The sequence below is a fragment of the Neomonachus schauinslandi genome, chromosome 11 (assembly GCF_002201575.2).
Source record: "Neomonachus schauinslandi chromosome 11, ASM220157v2, whole genome shotgun sequence".
Classification (NCBI taxonomy): Eukaryota; Metazoa; Chordata; class Mammalia; order Carnivora; family Phocidae; genus Neomonachus; species Neomonachus schauinslandi.
In genome coordinates, this window is record NC_058413.1 from 103,611,760 (window position 1) to 103,630,041 (window position 18,282).

Here is an 18,282-nt window from a genome sequence, read left to right on the forward strand (position 1 = left end):
CGCGGGGTCCGGCGAGGAGCTGCCAACGCCAGGCCGCGCCGCCCAGGGCCGCGGACGCGGCGCGCAGGAGCCGGGCGCCCCCCGCGGCGGCCATAGCCGGTGGTCTGGTAACAACCGGAAGCGACGCAGGCCGCACGGCAGCGGCCGCGAGAGGCTCGGCGAGCGCGAACGGGCCGCTGTGCCGGCGCCGGACGCCCGGGGACCCGTGGGGAGGAGCGCGGCGGCTGGGGTCCCGGCGAGGACCTGCTCCGTGCGGCGGCCGCGGGCTGCGCGCGCCTTCCGGGTGACCTATAAACCCGCCGGCACCCCAAGTGCGGCGCCTCCCCCTGCCCGTTCCCACGCCTCCCGGGCGGGTGTGGCCTCCAGGGGGCGGGGCTGAGCGCGGGGTGGGCGCACCTACCGAGCAGGTGGGCCGGCGCCTTGCAGCTCCGTCCCCCGTGGGCACGCAGGAACGGTGAGTTCTACGAGGCAGCCGAACGTTGGACGGAAAGTTGAGGTGAAACGACCCGCAGGTAACGAAACCACGTCTGTTCCTCGCTCCTCTCGCCTTCTCCCTGTTCAAAACAAAAACCAATGTGGGCGATCATCATCCTGGAGTTCAAATTAGGGGGGGAAATGAAGTCTGGGCATTGTCAAACAAGGACAGTAGGAAATTTCACAGTGCCGACAGACGTGATACACAGGAACCATTATGATTGTACAGTTGTAAAGGTCGCAATAATGAATAAACTCGGGGATACTGGAGAAAGGTAATAATCCAGGGTAAATAAATGCTTGTTCAGCACATGAAATCCATGTGTTTGGAAACTTTTTGATGAACTGAGTTTTTTTCCCTTAGGGGCTTCTACAAAACGCAAGGAAGATGAGATTAAAAATACACGTTATCATGACTGATACGTTGTGGTGGAGAGAACATGGGCTTTGAGGTCAGAAATAGCAATGTTCAAATCCAAGGTCTGCCACTCCTGAGCTCTGAGACCTTGGATGAATTACTGTCCTCGAGGATCAGAGTTTCCAAAACACTTAAACGCTGATAAGATGTTCCAGTCTCCAGGGCCATTCTGAGGGTTACAGAAAAAACGCCCGATGACGTACATAGTGCGTCACGAACATTAATGTGATAACTTCCTGGGCCCCCTCCCTAAAGCCATCTTTAAAGACGCTAAAGATCATAGTCAAGTGGATTTTGCAGAAATTGTGCTGAACACAATAAAAGATACTTTAAAGAATATTCAGAACAAGAAAGTATAGACCTGAGTAAAGTTTCTTGAGACAAGGTGTGCTGGGCATTGAACCTGATGGCAGAAGGAGGGCAGTCGTTTGGCTCCCAAATTGTCTAAATCTTCCCATAAAGAGAAAGACTTTCAGGCTGGAAAGGGCACAACAAACCCGACAAGTCGTCGGAAAGAGGAAGTTGTAAAGAACAGTTCATTTTTTTTTTTATAAGATCAAATCTTCAGTGAGATGAATTAATTATAGGAAGAAAACGGGAGGGGCAGGGAGTGCAAATGTTCTCTCTTCTCTCAACAGATCCAGCTTCAGCTGGGTTTTAGTGCTTCCAGCTTTGTGCCTTGTGGGGTAGTTTATATACATTGTTCATCTTAGTAGCCCTCATACTACCCATGACATGGCTTTGAGCATATCAAGTGGGCAGTAAAGATTGGCGAATAAATGAATGTTGTCGTGTAACTTCCATTAGTAATCGTGACAATATCTGAAGCATGTACCTGAAAATTAAAGATGGAAAACGTTCTCTGGATTTTCAAAGATGGATAAGGCTTGATTCCAAAGATTACAAATATCAACTCAGCAGTATTCCAGAGGGGATTTATATATTTCTCCATCTTATAAAACTCCCATCCCCAGGGCACCTGGCTGGCTCAGTCCGTAGAGCACATGACTCCTAATCTCAGGGTCATGAGTTCAAGGCCTACCTTGGGCTTGGAGCCTATTTAAAAAAACAAAAAGCTTCCACCTCTCCATCTTTCACTCCTGTCAAAATCTGTCCATATTTTGAAGCTCATTTCAAATTATGTCTTTCCTATGAAGTTGTGCCTGTTTATCCCAACCGATCATCCTTCCCCTCTGCTGAATGCCTAAGACCTCTGTCAGTTCTTGTAAAACTGATAGTACCTGTTATTTCAAATAGAGTAATGTTCGTGAGGGTGCTTTGTAAACTGAAAAGTGTCATAAAAATTCAGATTCGGTGTTTATTGAGCACCTACTCTGCACTTCATGGTACTGTGTGCTCCATCGTACATACTTTATGTAGCCCCTCTAGGCAGAAGCTTACCGAAGTAAGGATGCTGTCTTACTCATCTTCGTCTGCCCAGCACCTGGCACAAAACGGCCATTTAATAACGTCTCTGTTAAGAGCTGTGTTAGGACCTTTCACAATGTGTATCTCCTTTCATTATCACAGCAACTCTATAGAGTAGACATGCCTTTAATCAATAAATGCCTTTAATCAAAAAATATTTTTTGACATAAACAATGTGTAGATCGCCATGCGAGTGCTGCTGACACAGCAGTGAAGAAAATAATCCCTCCCCTCTTATTTTACAGGTGAAACTGAGGTGCCCAGTGGTGGTTTTCTTGGAATCATACTGCTAGTGAGTTGTAGATCCAAACTGTAAATCTAGGTCTTCTTGGTCCCAAGTCCAGGGCATAAACACAAGAAATGATATTTTTATTCTTATTATGTTTTATTATGTATTTATACATATAATTTTATCATATATATATATATATATATATTTTTTTTTTAAGAGAGGGAGAGCAGGAGGAGGGGCAGAGGGAGAGAGAGACTCTCAAGCAGACTCCATGCCCAGTGCAGAGCCTGACACGGGGCTCGATCTCACAACCCGGAGATCATGACCTGAGCTGAAATCAGGAGTCGGACAGTTAACTGACTTAGCCACCTAGGTACCCCTATATTATATATTATTAATGTGTATTTACATGTCACATTTTTCAACTCTATATCCGATAGTAGATGCTTTAGAGTCTACAGGGTCCCTATAAATTAGGAATAAGGTCAGCAATTATCAAAATTTTTTAAAAAGAATATAAAATTAGACCTAAGTAGATTTCACCACAAGAAATTACTCTACCCCCAGGTGATTTATTAATATGGCTGATGATACTGGTAAGGTTCCTAAATATAAAGATATAATTGATATTTAAATTAATTGACCTTCCTGCCTGCAGTCTTGTCTTGCTCTAAGACATCCTGCATACTGCTAGTAGGCTGATCCCATTAAAATACTGGTATGATTCTGTTACTTTCTTGAAAATCCTTGAGTGACATTTTATCACCATTTATTTATAGCATAAAACAAACTGCCCAGCTGGACACACAACCTCCCTCAAACTCTGCCTTCCACCGCCCATCAGTCCCGTATCATGCCTTTCTCCTCTGCTGGTTATGTTAGCAGCCTGAACCTGGCTGACTTAGAACCGGTCTCCAGGACTCCAGTCCTTGGAGGAACCATTCTCTGGCACATGCATCTTTGGGAGCCTTACGCACTAGAAATCCCTCTGTCACAGCTTACAATTAAATTGTTACATGCAAATCAGAGCTTGGATCAAGTGACTTGCTCAGTTTCAAGTCCCATTTCTTTGTTAAGATTACTTTTTATATACTTCTTAACTTCTTAATGTGCCCTTCAAATTTTTTTTTTAATATTTTATTTATTTATTTGAAAGAGAGACAGCAAGAGCGAGAGACGGAACACAAGCAGAGGGTGTGGGAGAGGGAGAAGCAGGCTTCCCACTGAGCAGGGAGCCCGACACGGGGCTCGATCCCAGGACCCCGGGACCATGACCTGAGCCAAGGGCAGCCGCTTAACGACTGAGCCACCCAGGCGCCCCTATCCTTCAGATGTTAATAGTTGGTTGTCTTTTTTTGTCACGTTAGCCACTGGTGATGAACAATTCGCTTGGGGTTGCAAAATGCAGGTGTTCTAATCCTATCATTCCTTCTCCATTGATCACCGAGACTGCTTCGCTAGACAGATTTGCCTTCATCTTCTATTCAGATCTCCTCTGAACCTGTATGGGAAAGGCAAGATAAAGACTTGTTTCCCTTTATTTATCTGCTATACTTACAGGTTTATTCATGTTCTCTCTTTACTCAAAAGCTGATTTAAAAGTTATAATCTTCTGGGGTGCCTGGGTAGCTCAGTCAGTTAAGCATCTGACTCTTGATTTGAGCTCAAAATCATGATCTCAGTGTGGTGAGATTGAGCCCCACTTCAGGCTCCGCACTGGGCGTGGAACTTAGATTCTCTCTCTGCCCTACCCCCCCCTTTAAAAAAAAGTTATAATTTTCTAATAAATAGTATATTTCACCTAGATATTCAAAATCTGTTGGCATAAATTTTTTTCCTAGTTTTATCTTTTTTTAAAAAAAATCTCTGATATATCTATAACTACATTTCATAACTCTTATATTATTTTCTGAGGTTTTTTTTCATATTTCTTATATTATTTTCTGAGTCTTTTTTCTTTGAATAATCTTAGCAAAAGTTTTATTGGTCTTTTCAGATAACAGCTTTGGACAGTGGTTTTCTGTGCTATATCTTTGTTTTCTAATCGTACTCATTTTTTTTTTTTAAGATTTTATTTATTTGACAGAGAGAGACACAGTGAGAGAGGGAACACAAGCAAGGGGAGTGGGAGAGGGAGAAGCAGGCTTCCCGCTGAGCAGGGAGCCCAATGCGGGGCTCGATCCCAGGACCCTGGGATCATGACCTGAGCCCAAGGCAGACGCTCAACCGACTGAGCCACCCAGGCACCCCTAATCTTATTCTTTTTTTTTTAAAGATTTTACTTTTAAGTGGTCTCTACACCCAGTGTGGAGTTCAAACTCACAACCCCGAGATCAGAATCACACAGTGTACCTACTGAGCCATCCAGGTGCCCCTTATTCATTTATCTTTATGATTTCATTCTATGTTCTTGGGATTACTTGTTTGTTCTTTTTCTAACTTCTTGATCTAGATACTTAGTTTATTAGTTTTCAATTTGATTTTTAAAAGAAGTATTTAATTTCTCTAAGTATTTAAGGTTCCTCTAAGTGTGTTTGGCTATGTCAAGAGTTTGAAACGTGATATTTTCTGTATTGTTTGGTTTAAGTATTATCAGATTTCCATGCTGTTTTTCCTCTGATGGTGAGCCATTTGGAAGTGTTTTAAGTGTCTAAATGTACAAAGGTTGGAAGTCAGTAACATCGCAGAAGCAAAGATCAGTGAACCTGAAAATGTAGCAATAGAAAGTTTCCAGAATGACATTCAAAGAGAAAAAAGACTAGAAAACCATAAGAACACGGCATCATTGGGCTGTCAGACGATATCACATGGTCTAACACACTTCTGTTTGGAGTCCCCGAAGGAAAGAGAATGAGACAGAAACGAAGACGTTTAAGATACTTTTAAACCAACAAAAATTAATAGAACTCTTGCTCTCAGACTCACTGAAAGAACTTATATAAAGAGGGTATTTGGTAGGCAGCTTCTGACATGGCTCCCGTGAGCCCCACCTGTTGGGATTCACACCTAGGTGTAATCCCCTCTTCTTGAGCATGGGCCGGACCTAGTGATTGCTTCTAACAAATAGAATACAGCAAAAATGACGGCATGTCACCTGTGCATTATGTTACAAAAGACTTTGATTTCTGTCTTACTGGTTCTCTTCCTCTGTTGACCTTTTGGTTTACGTGCTTTGATGAAGAAGCTGCGGGTTGGGGACACTCACGTGGCAAAGACCTAAGGACAGCCTCTAGCAAACAGCCAGCAAGGAACTGAGACCTTCGTCCGGTTATCTAGTCACGAAGAACTGAATCCTGTCAACAACCATGTGAGTGGTCTGGGAGGCAGCTCCTTCTTCAGTGGGGCCTTGAGATGACTAAATCCCCAGCTGACACCCTGACTGTGGCCTCTAAGGGACCCTGAAGCAGAGGGCCCAGCGAAGCCACCCCAGATCCAGAAACAGATCGTAAATGTTGTTTCCACTCATTATACTTTGGAGCAATTTGTTATGCAGCAATAGATAGCTAATACAGTGTTCTTCAAGAATAGTGAAATTGAGGGGCACCTGGGTGGCTCAGTCGTTAAGCGTCTGCCTTCGGCTCAGGTCATGATCCCAGGGTCCTGGGATCGAGCCCCGCATTGGGCTCCCTGCTCCGCGGGAAGCCTGCTTCTCCCTCTCTCTCTGCCCCTGCTTGTGCACGCTCTCTCTCTCTCTCTGTCAAATAAATAAATAAAATCTTAAAAAAAAAAAAGAATAGTGAAATTGAACCCAAAAGGAAGGACTAAGAGGCAAGAAGAAATGATAAGCAAAAAATTAGCAACCATGTGGGTAAATCTAAATAACAGTTGGTTGTAAAATAATAACACCAACTGTGATCTCATGAGAAGATAAGAATAAGAGCAAGATAGAATTATATTATTGAACCAATATGTAATCAGTAATAAGACCGAAAGTGTTATTGACACAGTCCTCTCTCCCTTTCTTCTTTTTGGTAACAGAACATCTTGCACTTTAGCTGAGCACGTGCCTTACTCACCAGAGACCACATTTCCCAGTTGCTTGTGCAGGTAAGTGTGTCCCTGTAACAGCTTTTGCTAAAGCCATGGAGGTAGAAGTGATGTATGCAACCAGATAGTCTTTTTAAAAGGAAGCTCTTTGTTTTCCTTTCTGTCTGTTTTCCTTTCAGCAACCAGGGTGATCACGTGGGAGGCAAACACAGAAGCTAAGTATCAGAGATGACAGACGGTCAGAGCCGGTCTACCAGCGTGGGTTCCCATGTGACTGCGTGTGGCCGACTTGCCTCCCAGCGTTGACTGCTGCAGCCTGCTCTGCAAGCCCAGCCTGCTTCTGAAATGCTTCACGAGAGAGAAGTTGACATGGATGCTCCTTAAGGTACTTATTTTAAAGACTTTTTGTTACCATAGCTTAGCCTTGATCCTGACAAATACATCCTTTAAGCTCCAAAAGAAAGAATAAAAGAAAGGAAAAAAAAACATTTAAAAGCACATATTTTAAAAGAATAAAATGAAATCTTGAAAATAAGTTCCGGGCGCCTGGGTGGCTCAGTTGGTTGGGCGACGGCCTTCGGCTCGGGTCATGATCCTGGAGTCCCGGGATCGAGTCCCGCATTGGGCTCCCTGCTCGGCGGGGAGTCTGCTTCTCCCTCTGACCCTCCCCCCTCTCATGTGCTCTCTCTCAAATAAATAAATAAAATCTTTAAAAAAAAAAGAAAATAAGTTCCAATATCTCAAAAGTAAATGGATTAAATACACCAATGAAAAGGCAGACTTTTGTTGAGGATGCAGAAATTCTGACTCTATGACATTTAGAAGAAATATATCAAAATTACAAAAGGTATAAAATGATAAAAAAAATATCAGGTAAATACAATCAAAAGATAGCTTGCTGTATTGCTGTCCAATTAAAGGGACTTTATTTAAATCCAATTAAATAGATGTGGGGGGGGAATGCATTATAAAGGATAAATATGGTCACTAAAAAATGCTAAGCATTTAAATTAATTTGGAATGTCCAGCAACTCTAAACTTACAAGTCTCTAACAATACAGCATATATTTATGAATATATGTTTTATATAAAACAATTTCATGGGAAAATGGGCAAATATGCAATCACATAGGGAGATTGTTAACATACTTCTTTTGGTAATTAACAGATCAAATATTCAGTAAGACTAATAAACTTGATATATTTGGTAACCTGTACTTAGTTAAATAATCTAATTTTCCAATTAAGTACAGAGGAAACACATAAAAATTGACAGTGTCCTGGGTAATAAAGTATCAGTAAATCTTAAAAAATTGATATAGAGACCACATTGTAGTTGAAAATAAAAATAAGGGTTATTTACTTTGTTCTAAAATTTAAGTACTTCAGAAGATAGATTCTAACTGGATTTACATGTAGGTTAACTACCTCTGAGATATTTATAGAATTCTGATATTTCAGTGTTGGCATATTTTGTTTTCAGGACCATACTGTAGTAGAGATCAGTAACATAGATTGGTAGCGCTTTATTCACGCTATTATTGAAAAAGGTGAGCTGCACAATGTTAACTCATTTTCATTCAGTTTTAAGTTGGAGAAAATGGCCAGAAATTCTTTCAACTCTACAATTTAAAAAATGCAGTGTAGGCTATGTTTTTAATTTCTGAAATTTGGGCCAAACTACTTCTTGCCAAAAGTTTCCAAAGATCTAGTTTCACCAGGCATGAGAAAATCACCCAGTGCATTTATACACATATGTGTGAGGCAGAGACAGATTGAGCAATGCCCTTGAGTGATACCAGGGGTTTGATTTTCTTGCCAATAGCTCAAAAGTCTTCTTTAGCCTCAGGTCTGGACTAAGTCCTCTTAAATGTTTGTAGAACAACAGACTGGCCTATTGTGCACCTAATTCAAAGGGTCTAAGCCAGGAGAATGTATGGTTTGTGGTACTGTTCATTCACAATGTGTCACTTTAAATTTTTTAGTACGAAACGCATAGTAAATGGCTGTAAATACTACGTCCTTGCATAAGATTGCTACCTTATGTATTAGTTCTCTTTTGCAGCCATATCAAAATGATTATCTTACAATTCTGTTGGTCAGATTTGAAATGGGACTCACTGGGCTAAACTTGAGGCATCAGCAGGGCCACATTCCTTTATAGAACTATAGGAGAGAATCTGTTTCCTTGTCTTTTCTGGCTTCAAGAGGGACACCTGCATTCTTTTTTTTTTTCCTTCATTTGAGAGAAAGTGAGAGCGAGAGAGTGAGCACGAGCATGGGAAGGGGCAGAGGGAGAAGCAGATTCCCCGCCGAGCAGGGAGCCTGATTTGGGGCTCAATCCCAGGATCCTGGGATCATTACCTGAGCCGAAGGCAGACACTTAACCCACTGAGCCACCCAGGCGCCTTTCTTTTCCCCCCCACCTGCATTCTTGGGCTCATTTCTAGCTTCAAGAAACCAGCAACATCTGGTCAGTTGATTGAGTCCTGATATCATCACATCTCTTGGATATTTCTTTTTCTTTTTTTTTTTTTTTTAACATTTATTTATTTATTTTAAGTAATCTCTATCCCCAACATGGAGCTTCAACTCAGGACCCCAAGATCAAGAGTTGCATGCTCTTCTGACTGAGCCAGCCAGGTACCCCTCCCTGACCTTTCTTTATCATATCTCTCTTTTACCGCAGCAGGAAAGGTTTTCACTTTTAACAACTCATGTGATTTATTGGGACCCATCTGGATGATCTAAGGTAATCTCCATTCTCAAGGTCCCTACTTCTAATCACATCTGAAAAATACCTTTTGCCATATAAGGTGACATATTCACAGGTTCCAAGAATTAGGGCATGGACATATATACATGGGCCATTATTTTGTCCCCACGTTTGAGTTTAAATATCAAACAAGTTCGGCATTTACACTAACCAGTAGAGGATCCTTTCCATCATCACTCTTACTATCTGAGCTGATTCTGATCGCTATTCATTAATTAAGGTTTCAAGACTTTCCTCAACATATAGAAATAATATGTATTGTACCTACCATTGTGGCTACCAAAGATTCTACAGTCACTGAAAAGTATTACAAGAGAATAAATATGATAATAGTTAACATTTATTGAATGCTTACTCGAAGTACTCTTCTAGGTGCTTTACATGTTTTGAGTTATTTAATCTTCACAAAAACCCTATGAGGTGGGTATCAGCATCGTTACCATTTTACTGATGAATGAAGTTTGTTGAAGTTTACATTTAAATTAAATGAAGGTTTAGGGTGTTACCAAAAGAAATGATACCAGATGGCCTTCAGTATAGTGGTTTTTATAATATACAAACACAGAAAATGTACTACATATTTTATATTACATTCTATCAAAAATGAACGTTTTCACCTTTAGATTTGAGAGAAAAAAATAGAATGGAATCTATACATTTTCATTTCTTTGAATCTGAGAGAAATGCATGTGCTGATGTGTGTATGTGTGAAAAGAGAGATTAACTCAGTATAAAAAGGGATTTCTTCCAGTTATTGTTCATCTTGTTCCTGCCATTTTTGCTCTATGGTATCTGTTCAAAACATTAAATGTATATTTTGCCTTTGGAATTAATATGCAGATGTTAATTTGGAGTTGTTAATATGCTGGTGTTGGGGAGGAAAGATTTTACTCTATCCATCAAGGTTTTTCTGGCTGATCTAAAAATTAAATTGACATGCAACAAATCAACAGGAAAAAAGTCAAATTTAATTTTGTTTTACAGGGAATCCACAAAGACATAAGATTCCAAAGACAGTTAAATGAGGTATGTATGTCATCCTAAACTAAGGAAAAGGGGGTAAGGGGTCTGGAATTTTAGAGGGAAAGAAAACAATTCACAGGAAGATGAAAAAGAATAAATGTTTGGTAAACAAATGTTTTTCTGGACCATTCAGAAACAAGGGGACAAAGAGAGGACTTTGATGAAACAGACCTTGCTAGGCTGCTCCCTGTCTACCATACCCAGTTCATATTACAACATAGGTATCTATGGTGATAGTTCTCTTCCTAGAGCAGGTCCACGATATAAATTCTTTTAGGAAGGGGCACCTGGGTGGCTCAGTCCTTGGGCGTCTGCCTTCGGCTCAGGTCATGATCCCAGGGTCCTGGGATCAAGCCCCAGATCAGGCTCCCAGCTCCGTGGGAAGCCTGCTTCCCCCTCTCCTACTCCCCCTGCTTGTGTTCCCTCTCTCACTGTGTCTCTCGCTGTCAAATAAATAAATAAGATCTTTTTAATAAATAAATAAATAAATAAATTCTTTTAGGCAGTAAAATTTCTTCCTGAGTCTTTTAATGAAGAAAGCTTGAAATAATCTGCGTGCCAGAATTGCACATTTGGGGCTGGCTTGCCCTTGGTTCCCGCACAGGCCAGACTAGAGTAAAAAACAACAGTAAAAAAAAAAAAACTCAGTTAATAGTATTGTGGGACAGCTTAAAGCCAGGCTCCAGTAGGGCAGCAAGTGATTTCTTTGGATTAAGATTGAGTAACTAGAGAGCAATTGCCAAATTTCCTTGGACTTGATTGACACACAGCTTTGGGTTACAAAAAATTGTTTTTGTTCTATTCCAATGTCAGTCGTCATTTACAGGAGTTTCTAAATATTACTCTGTTGCGTAGCCTCAGATTTGGGGTCTGCTTTGAAGAATCCATTTCTACCAAACTTTAAATTTTTACCAGCTTTTCAGCTTCCCAACTCTTTTTTAAAAGCTTTGTCTTTGAGCAAATTAAAATCACTCTGCCTGCCATTTTCCCTAACAGATAAATGATCTGTTAAATAAAAATCCAACATTTGACAACACGATGTTGGTAAATCTGTGAGGCATCAGGCACTCTGATATACTCCTAGTTGGTGTGTAAAATGGTCTGACTTCTGTGGAGGGCAATATGAGAATATTTATACAGATTATAAATTCATTTAACCCACGAATTCCACTCCTGGGAGTTTGTCCTGTGTTTATAGCTGTATAGTATGAAATGATGTGTGAACAGTGTTATTTATTCGCATTACTGTCTGTATTAGCAAAATATTAAAAATGCCCTTCAAGTGTCCTTCATTCAGAGATTAAATGAACTATGGTACTACCCTGCAATGAAATAATATGCAGCTGAAAAAAAAAGTAAATGAAGCTCTTTGTGTACTGATGCACAAGAGATTTCCAAGGTATATTGTTAAGTGAAGAAAACGAAGTGAATATAATGTATCATCTTTTGTTTAAAAAAGAGGAGAAAATAAGAATTTACTTTCATATGGCTTGAACTTGTATAGACAAACACCAGAAGGATAAATAAAAAAAAAAGAAACGGAACAGTAGGGACAGGGTAGACAGGGTCAGGGGAGGGAGCAAGACTCCTCAATGTGTGCCTTGTGATAGGGTTTTAACTTTTGGACAAGTCCCATGCATTACCTACTCAAAACAGAACAAAACAAAGGAAGCAAAGCTTTGAAAAGAAACAAGAGTCCTCTTTCCATGGTTCACTGATTTTTCTGAGCATGTTATACTTTTTGATAATCTTGTGTGTGAACTCAAAGCAGTTAGAAGCCAGAGCAAGGGAGAAAAATGCAACATTTGTCCTGTGAGAAAAAACTTAGAGCCAGAACGTTAGAGGAAGCTGGATCCAAAAGAGCATAAAATGGCAAAACAGTATCATTTCCTAGCCAGCAGGATCTAAATGGTACTTAAATGTATACATCTGTATACATTGAGAAAACTTGGACCCCAAATGTTAAGTGCCTTGTCACAGTCACTCAGCTAATTTATGGAGAAATCAGGACGAGAATCCCTGGACCCCTAATTAACAATCTCAGTGTTTATGTCTTTACATCGTAATGCTCTCTATTAATTATAGTGATACCCTCTCTAATGAGGTAAAAATAACATGTGTCAAGTGCTTTAAGCATTTGAATATATATTAACTACTTTGATTGTCACGTTATATTATGATAAGGTAGTATAGTGTAATAGTTAAGATCACGGGCTCTGGAGTTAGACTTTCAGTCTTTGCTTCATTTCTTAATTGCTGTGTGATCTTGGACAAATTACTTCTCAAGTCTGTTTCCTTGTCCATAGGTTGGGAATATAGTAGTACTCACCTCAGAGGGTTGATGTGAAGAGTAAACGAGGTAACACATGTAAAGGACTTAGCCTGGCACCTAATGTGTGCTCCCTGAGTGTTATTGTTGTTACTGCTTTTATTTTACTGATGGAAATCTGAGGTAGGCGAAAATGGTTGAGTATCTTGCCCAAAGACACATAGGTTACAAGCAATGGGTCAAGACCTCAATCTAGGTTTCCTTACTTAAAATCTCTCTCCATCCCTAAATAATCCATAGATTTCATGCACTTGATTTTCCTCTAACTGTACTAGTTTTTCTGCTTTGACTTGCAAATCAGTCAATATGAACCTTTGCACAGCAAAGAAAATAGCCCGATGTGTTTGGATAGGAGAAAAGGAAAAAAGTTTCATGTATGCAATCAGATTTGATTTTGGTGTCATCACAGGATCTAACAGATTATAAATAAATATTAATTATTTGGAGGCACCTGGGTGACTCAGTCGGTTAAGCATCTGCCTTCGGCTCAGGTCATGATCCCGGGGTCCTGGGATCGAGCCCCATGTCGGGCTCCCTGCTCAGCAGGGAGCCTGCTTCTCCCTCTGCCGGCTGCTCCCCCAGCTTGTGTTCTCTCTTTCTCATTCTCTCTCTCAAATAAATAAAATCTTTAAAAAATATATGTATATTAATTATTTTGTGTATGCTAACATATTCCTTGATGTCTAATTGGTGGTTAGAAAAGGTTTGCCTCACATAAAGAAACCAATTTCTTTCAGATACATATAAATGTATAATATATATTATGTAATATATATTGCATAATATATTATAATTACATAAATTATATACAAACTTATATAATTTATATGTACTTATATATATAAAATATATTTTATATATGCTGTACACTATATTCTATATACTATAGTATATAGAATTACATATGATTATTTTATATATACATAATTATGTATATATAACTTTATATGTAACATAATATAAGTTATGTACATATATGGTATATAACATATATATAACACATGCATATAAACATTTGCATGTTTAAAATCATCCTAAAATGATTTTGCAGCTGAGAAATATTCCATTTTTATATATATATATATATATATACACACATATACACATATATATGTGTGTATATATATATATATATATACACAGTACATTTTCTTTATCCATTTATCTGTGGATGAATACTTGGACTGTTTCCATGTGTTGGCTACTAAAAATAATGTTGCAGTAATATATAACTTTTTGAATTAGTGTTTTCATTTTCTTTGGATAAATACCTAGCGTGGAATTACTGGATCTTATGGTAGTTCTATTTTTAACTTTTTGAGGAACCTCCATACTGTTTTCCACAGTGACCATACCCAGCTTGCATTCCTACCAAGCAGTGCTTGAGGGTTCCCCTTTCTCCACATCCTCACCAACACCTGTTGTTTCTTGTGTTTTTTATTTTAGCCATTCTGACAGGTGTGAGGTGGTATCTCATTGTGGTTTTGATTTGCATTTCCCTGGTGATGAGTGATGTTGAGCATCATTTCACGTGTCTGTTGGCCATCTGTAAGTCTTCTTTGGAAAAATGTCTATTTAGGTCCTCTGCTTATTTTTTAATTGAATTATTTGGTTGGTGTTGAGTTGTGTAAGTTCTTTATATATCTTGGATTTTTTTTTTAATTTAATTTTATTTATTTGACAGAGAGAACGCGGGAGAGGGAACACAAGCAGGGGGGAGTGGGAGAGGGAGAAGCAGGCTTCCCGCTGAGCAGGGAGCCCGATGTGGGGCTCTATCCCAGGATCCTGGGATCATGACCTGAGCCGAAGGCAGACGCTTAACGACTGAGCCACCCAGGCACCCCTTATTTAATATATCATTAGAAGATATCTTCTCCCTTGGGGCGCCTGGGTGGCTCAGGTGGTTAAGTGTCTGCCTTCGGCTCAGGTCATGATCCCAGGGTCCTGGGATCGAGTCCCGCATCGGGCTCCCTGCTAGGCGGGGAGCCTGCTTCTCTCCCTCTGCCTCTGCCTCTGCCTCTCTCTCTGACTTTCATGAATAAATAAATAAAAAAAATTAAAAAAAAAAAAGATATCTTCTCCCATCAGTACGTTGTCTTTTTGTTGTTGATGGTTTCCTTCACTGTGTGAACGCTTTTTATTTTGGTGTAGTCCCAGTAACTTAATTTTGTTTTCGTTTCCCTTGCCAAAGGAGATGTATCTAGAAAAATGTTTCTACAGCTGATGTCAGAGACATTACTGCCTATGTTTTCTTCTAGGAATTTTATGGTTTCAGATCTCACATTTAGTTCTCTATTCAATTTTGAGTTTATTTTTGTGTTTGAAGGGATTATTATTATTAGTCAAGGTCATCACTGACCTCCATGGTGACCTTCTCACTGTCAACTTTCAGTCTTACTTCAGGGTCAGCAAGCAGCATTTGTCATGTCAGTATTCTTCTGCAAATGCCTCATTCTGTTTTCAAGGACATGTTTCTTGGTTCTGCTCCTTCTGTCTCCTTTGCTGGTTTATCCTCATGTGCCCAAATCTAAATGTCCCCAAATCAGTTTGAAGACTGGACCTCAAACCTTCTGTTTTCCGTCTTTCTGCTGGGAGATCCCATGCAGGCTCCTGGCTTTAAAATATATGTACCTATATACTGCTAAAGCGTAAATTTATATCTGGCTCAGGCCTCTAGTCTTAATTCCAAATCTATTTTTCTAATTACTTACTCAACATCTCCACTTGAATGTCTAATAGGCTTCTCAAATTAGTATGTGCTAAATGGAATTACAGTTGACCCTTGAAGAACATTGGGGGTCGGGTTTAGGGGTGCCACCCCACCCTGCACAGTAAAAAATCCACATAGAACTTTTGACTCCCCGAAAACTTAACTACTAAGAGCCTGCTGTTGAGTGGAAGCCTTATCAATAACATGAACAGTTGATTAACACATATTTTGTATGTTATGTGTATTATATACTACGTTCTTACAATAAAGCTAGAGAGAAGAAAATGTTATTGCGGGGAGCCGGACGCGGGGCTCAATCCCAGGACCCTGGAATCATGACCTGAGTCGAAGGCAGACGCTTAACTGACTGAGCCACCCAGGCACCCAGAGAAAGAACACTCTTATCAGTACTGTACTGTAAAAAATCTGCGCATAAGTAGACCCACACAGTTCAAGCCCATGTTCAAGGGTCATCTATACCAATTTCTCAATATCCTCCATGAACAAAACTTTCACTTCCCACAGCCTTCTCTGTCTCAACTAACGGCAACTCTGTTCTCCGCTTTTCTCAGGCTGAAAACATTGCAGTCATCCTTGAGGCCTTGCTTAATCTCTCATCCCACATCTTGTCATGCTGTCAGTAAATCCTGTCATTTCTACCCTTAGGATATATTAAAATTAGACTGCTTCTTCCCTTCCATCTGCTACCACCCTGGAGGCAAACCACCATCATTTCTTGCCTGGATTATTGCAGTGGGCTCCCTATTGTATCTCTCTGCTTCTGCATTTGCTCTCCCTATAGTTTCTTCTCAACACAAATTTTATGAAAAATTTAAGTCAGATTATGTCATTCTGTCACCAGCTGGACCCCAAGACCTCACCTTTACTGCTCATCTGCTTATACCCACCCACCTTTGTCCCACATTTTTCCTTAAGCTCTTTCCAGCTTATCTCTTAACTCAGACTAAAGGCCCCACGGGCACAGCATCCCTGATGGAAACCCACAACTATCCCTCAGGCAATAACTCCTCCCCAGAGGGAGAGCTCCTGCAGCCCGAGCTCCCAGACCAGTTTGAGCTCAGCACCAGACTCACACCTGCACAGATGGACCATGGAGTGACGGACAGTTTCCTTTACGTCATCACCATACTAAAATCTCCGCCCAAGGAGGAGCACAAGCCTCATTTACATAACCTACAGCTAGGCCTGTTTCCTGAAGGTCCTTGCGTGACCTTACACACACCTCTAAATACAATGACTGGGCTCCCCTTTGTAAATATTCCTCCTAGCCTGAAATAAAAGGAAACTATTCACCCTTCCTTGGGGAGTCACGGCTTTGGAAGTTATTCCCTGGATCCCCTTATTTGCTGCAAATATTTTTCTTTGTCCGACAACTCCATCTGGTGTTCTTTCTATATGTGACTCACCAACGAGCGAACTCACGTTAGTTCGGTTACAGTTCCTCTGTTCAAAATACTTGAATGGCTTCCCCACTCATTCAGTGCAGAAGGAAGAAAGAGCCTTACAATGGCTTACGAGACCCTGTAGGACCTGTCCCTTCTGCCTCCCTGATCGCATTTCCTACCTCTCACCTGTTTCCTACCACTCAGCCTTTTCATCTGCTCTTCCCTGTGCCTGAAATCAGGCTTTCCCTCCAGACAGCTACATGCCTCACTCCCTCACTTTCTTTAGATGTCTTTTCAAAGGTTACTTTTTTTAGTGAGGCCTTTGCAAACCATAAAATAGCAACTGCCCACCCCCCATTCCCTGTCTCCTCTTCCCTGCTTTCCTATGCTGTACAGCATTTATTGGCTATCTCACACATTTTTTTAAAAGATTTTACTCCTTTGAGAGGGAAAGAGAGTAAGTGAGAGCACAAGAGCAGGGGGAGGGAGAAGCAGGCTCCCGCTGAGCAGGCTTGGGGCTCAATCCCAGAACCCTGGGATCATAACCCGAGCCCAAGGCAGCCCCTCAACCAGCTGAGCCACCCGGGCACCCCTATCTCGCACATTTTCACTTACTTGTTTATTGTCTCTCTCCATATCTACCCTTCCCCCACCTCCTAGAACGTTCTCTTCAGGAGGTTAGCGACTTTAATGTACTCCCAAAAGAGTATAGTAAATACTCTTATTTAAATAAATCAATGTTTTGCCCATAGGAAGCATTTAATAAATATTAGCTGAAAGAATCAATGAGTTGAAAATACCCCTGGACTTGAGAGTAGAAGTAAAGTGAAACAGCCAGAAATGCAAATCCAAGTGTTAGAAATATGTGGATAGCCTGGTGGGCCAGATTTCCCTGGAATAAAGAGGTCACAGTGACTAGAAAGCTACATAAGCTGTGTGCAAGACACAGGTCAGCCCCTGGGATTCTAATAGTGGTAATAATTATCAACGGAAGGTCTGCTGGAAAGGCAACTTTTGCATACTGAAAACAGTAATTGAGGATCAGTGAAAATCATTAAACAACAGAAATTCAACTGAGTAGCTTAAAAGATCAAATTGGCTTTATCGAATTGATGAAGTTTTAGAATATAAGTGAGGTTCAGTGGGGTGGAGTCCGGAGCTGAACGTCACACGTATCACATGGGGGGGGCGGGTTGTGGGGTGTCAGCTTCGGCTTTGTTCTCAGCGAGGCTTCTGCTCCCGCATCAGAATGATTCAGCAGCCCATCTAGCAAATAGAAAGGAGCTCCTTTGAGCTGCAGAAAAGGAAAAGTTTTTAAAGGAAGAGAGGGAGCCAAAAAGAGGAAATTGTTAGCAGAGAGTACATTGTTTCAGGCAAGGTCGCCCTTCTAAGGGGAGCAGAAGGGCCTATCAGTAAATTTCCTAGTGCTGACCAGGAAATGCATGTGGACCATTAAAGGCTACATGCCTGGGGGGCTGAAACTGCAGTCAGGTTGGCAT

At 40.8% G+C, this 18,282-nt stretch overlaps 1 protein-coding gene across 1 annotated transcript in view; it reads right to left on the bottom strand.

The window, feature by feature from the left end:
* The window catches only part of FDX1 (ferredoxin 1), a 29,590-nt gene extending 29,297 nt beyond the window's left edge, over nucleotides 1–293 (bottom strand). Inside the window, exon 1 of the mRNA XM_044919322.1 lies at nucleotides 4–293. Coding sequence (XP_044775257.1) covers nucleotides 4–94 — 91 coding nt within the window. The 5' untranslated portion in view covers nucleotides 95–293. The remainder of the gene's footprint in view (nucleotides 1–3) is intronic.
* Nucleotides 294–18,282: the final 17,989 nt, after the last annotated feature.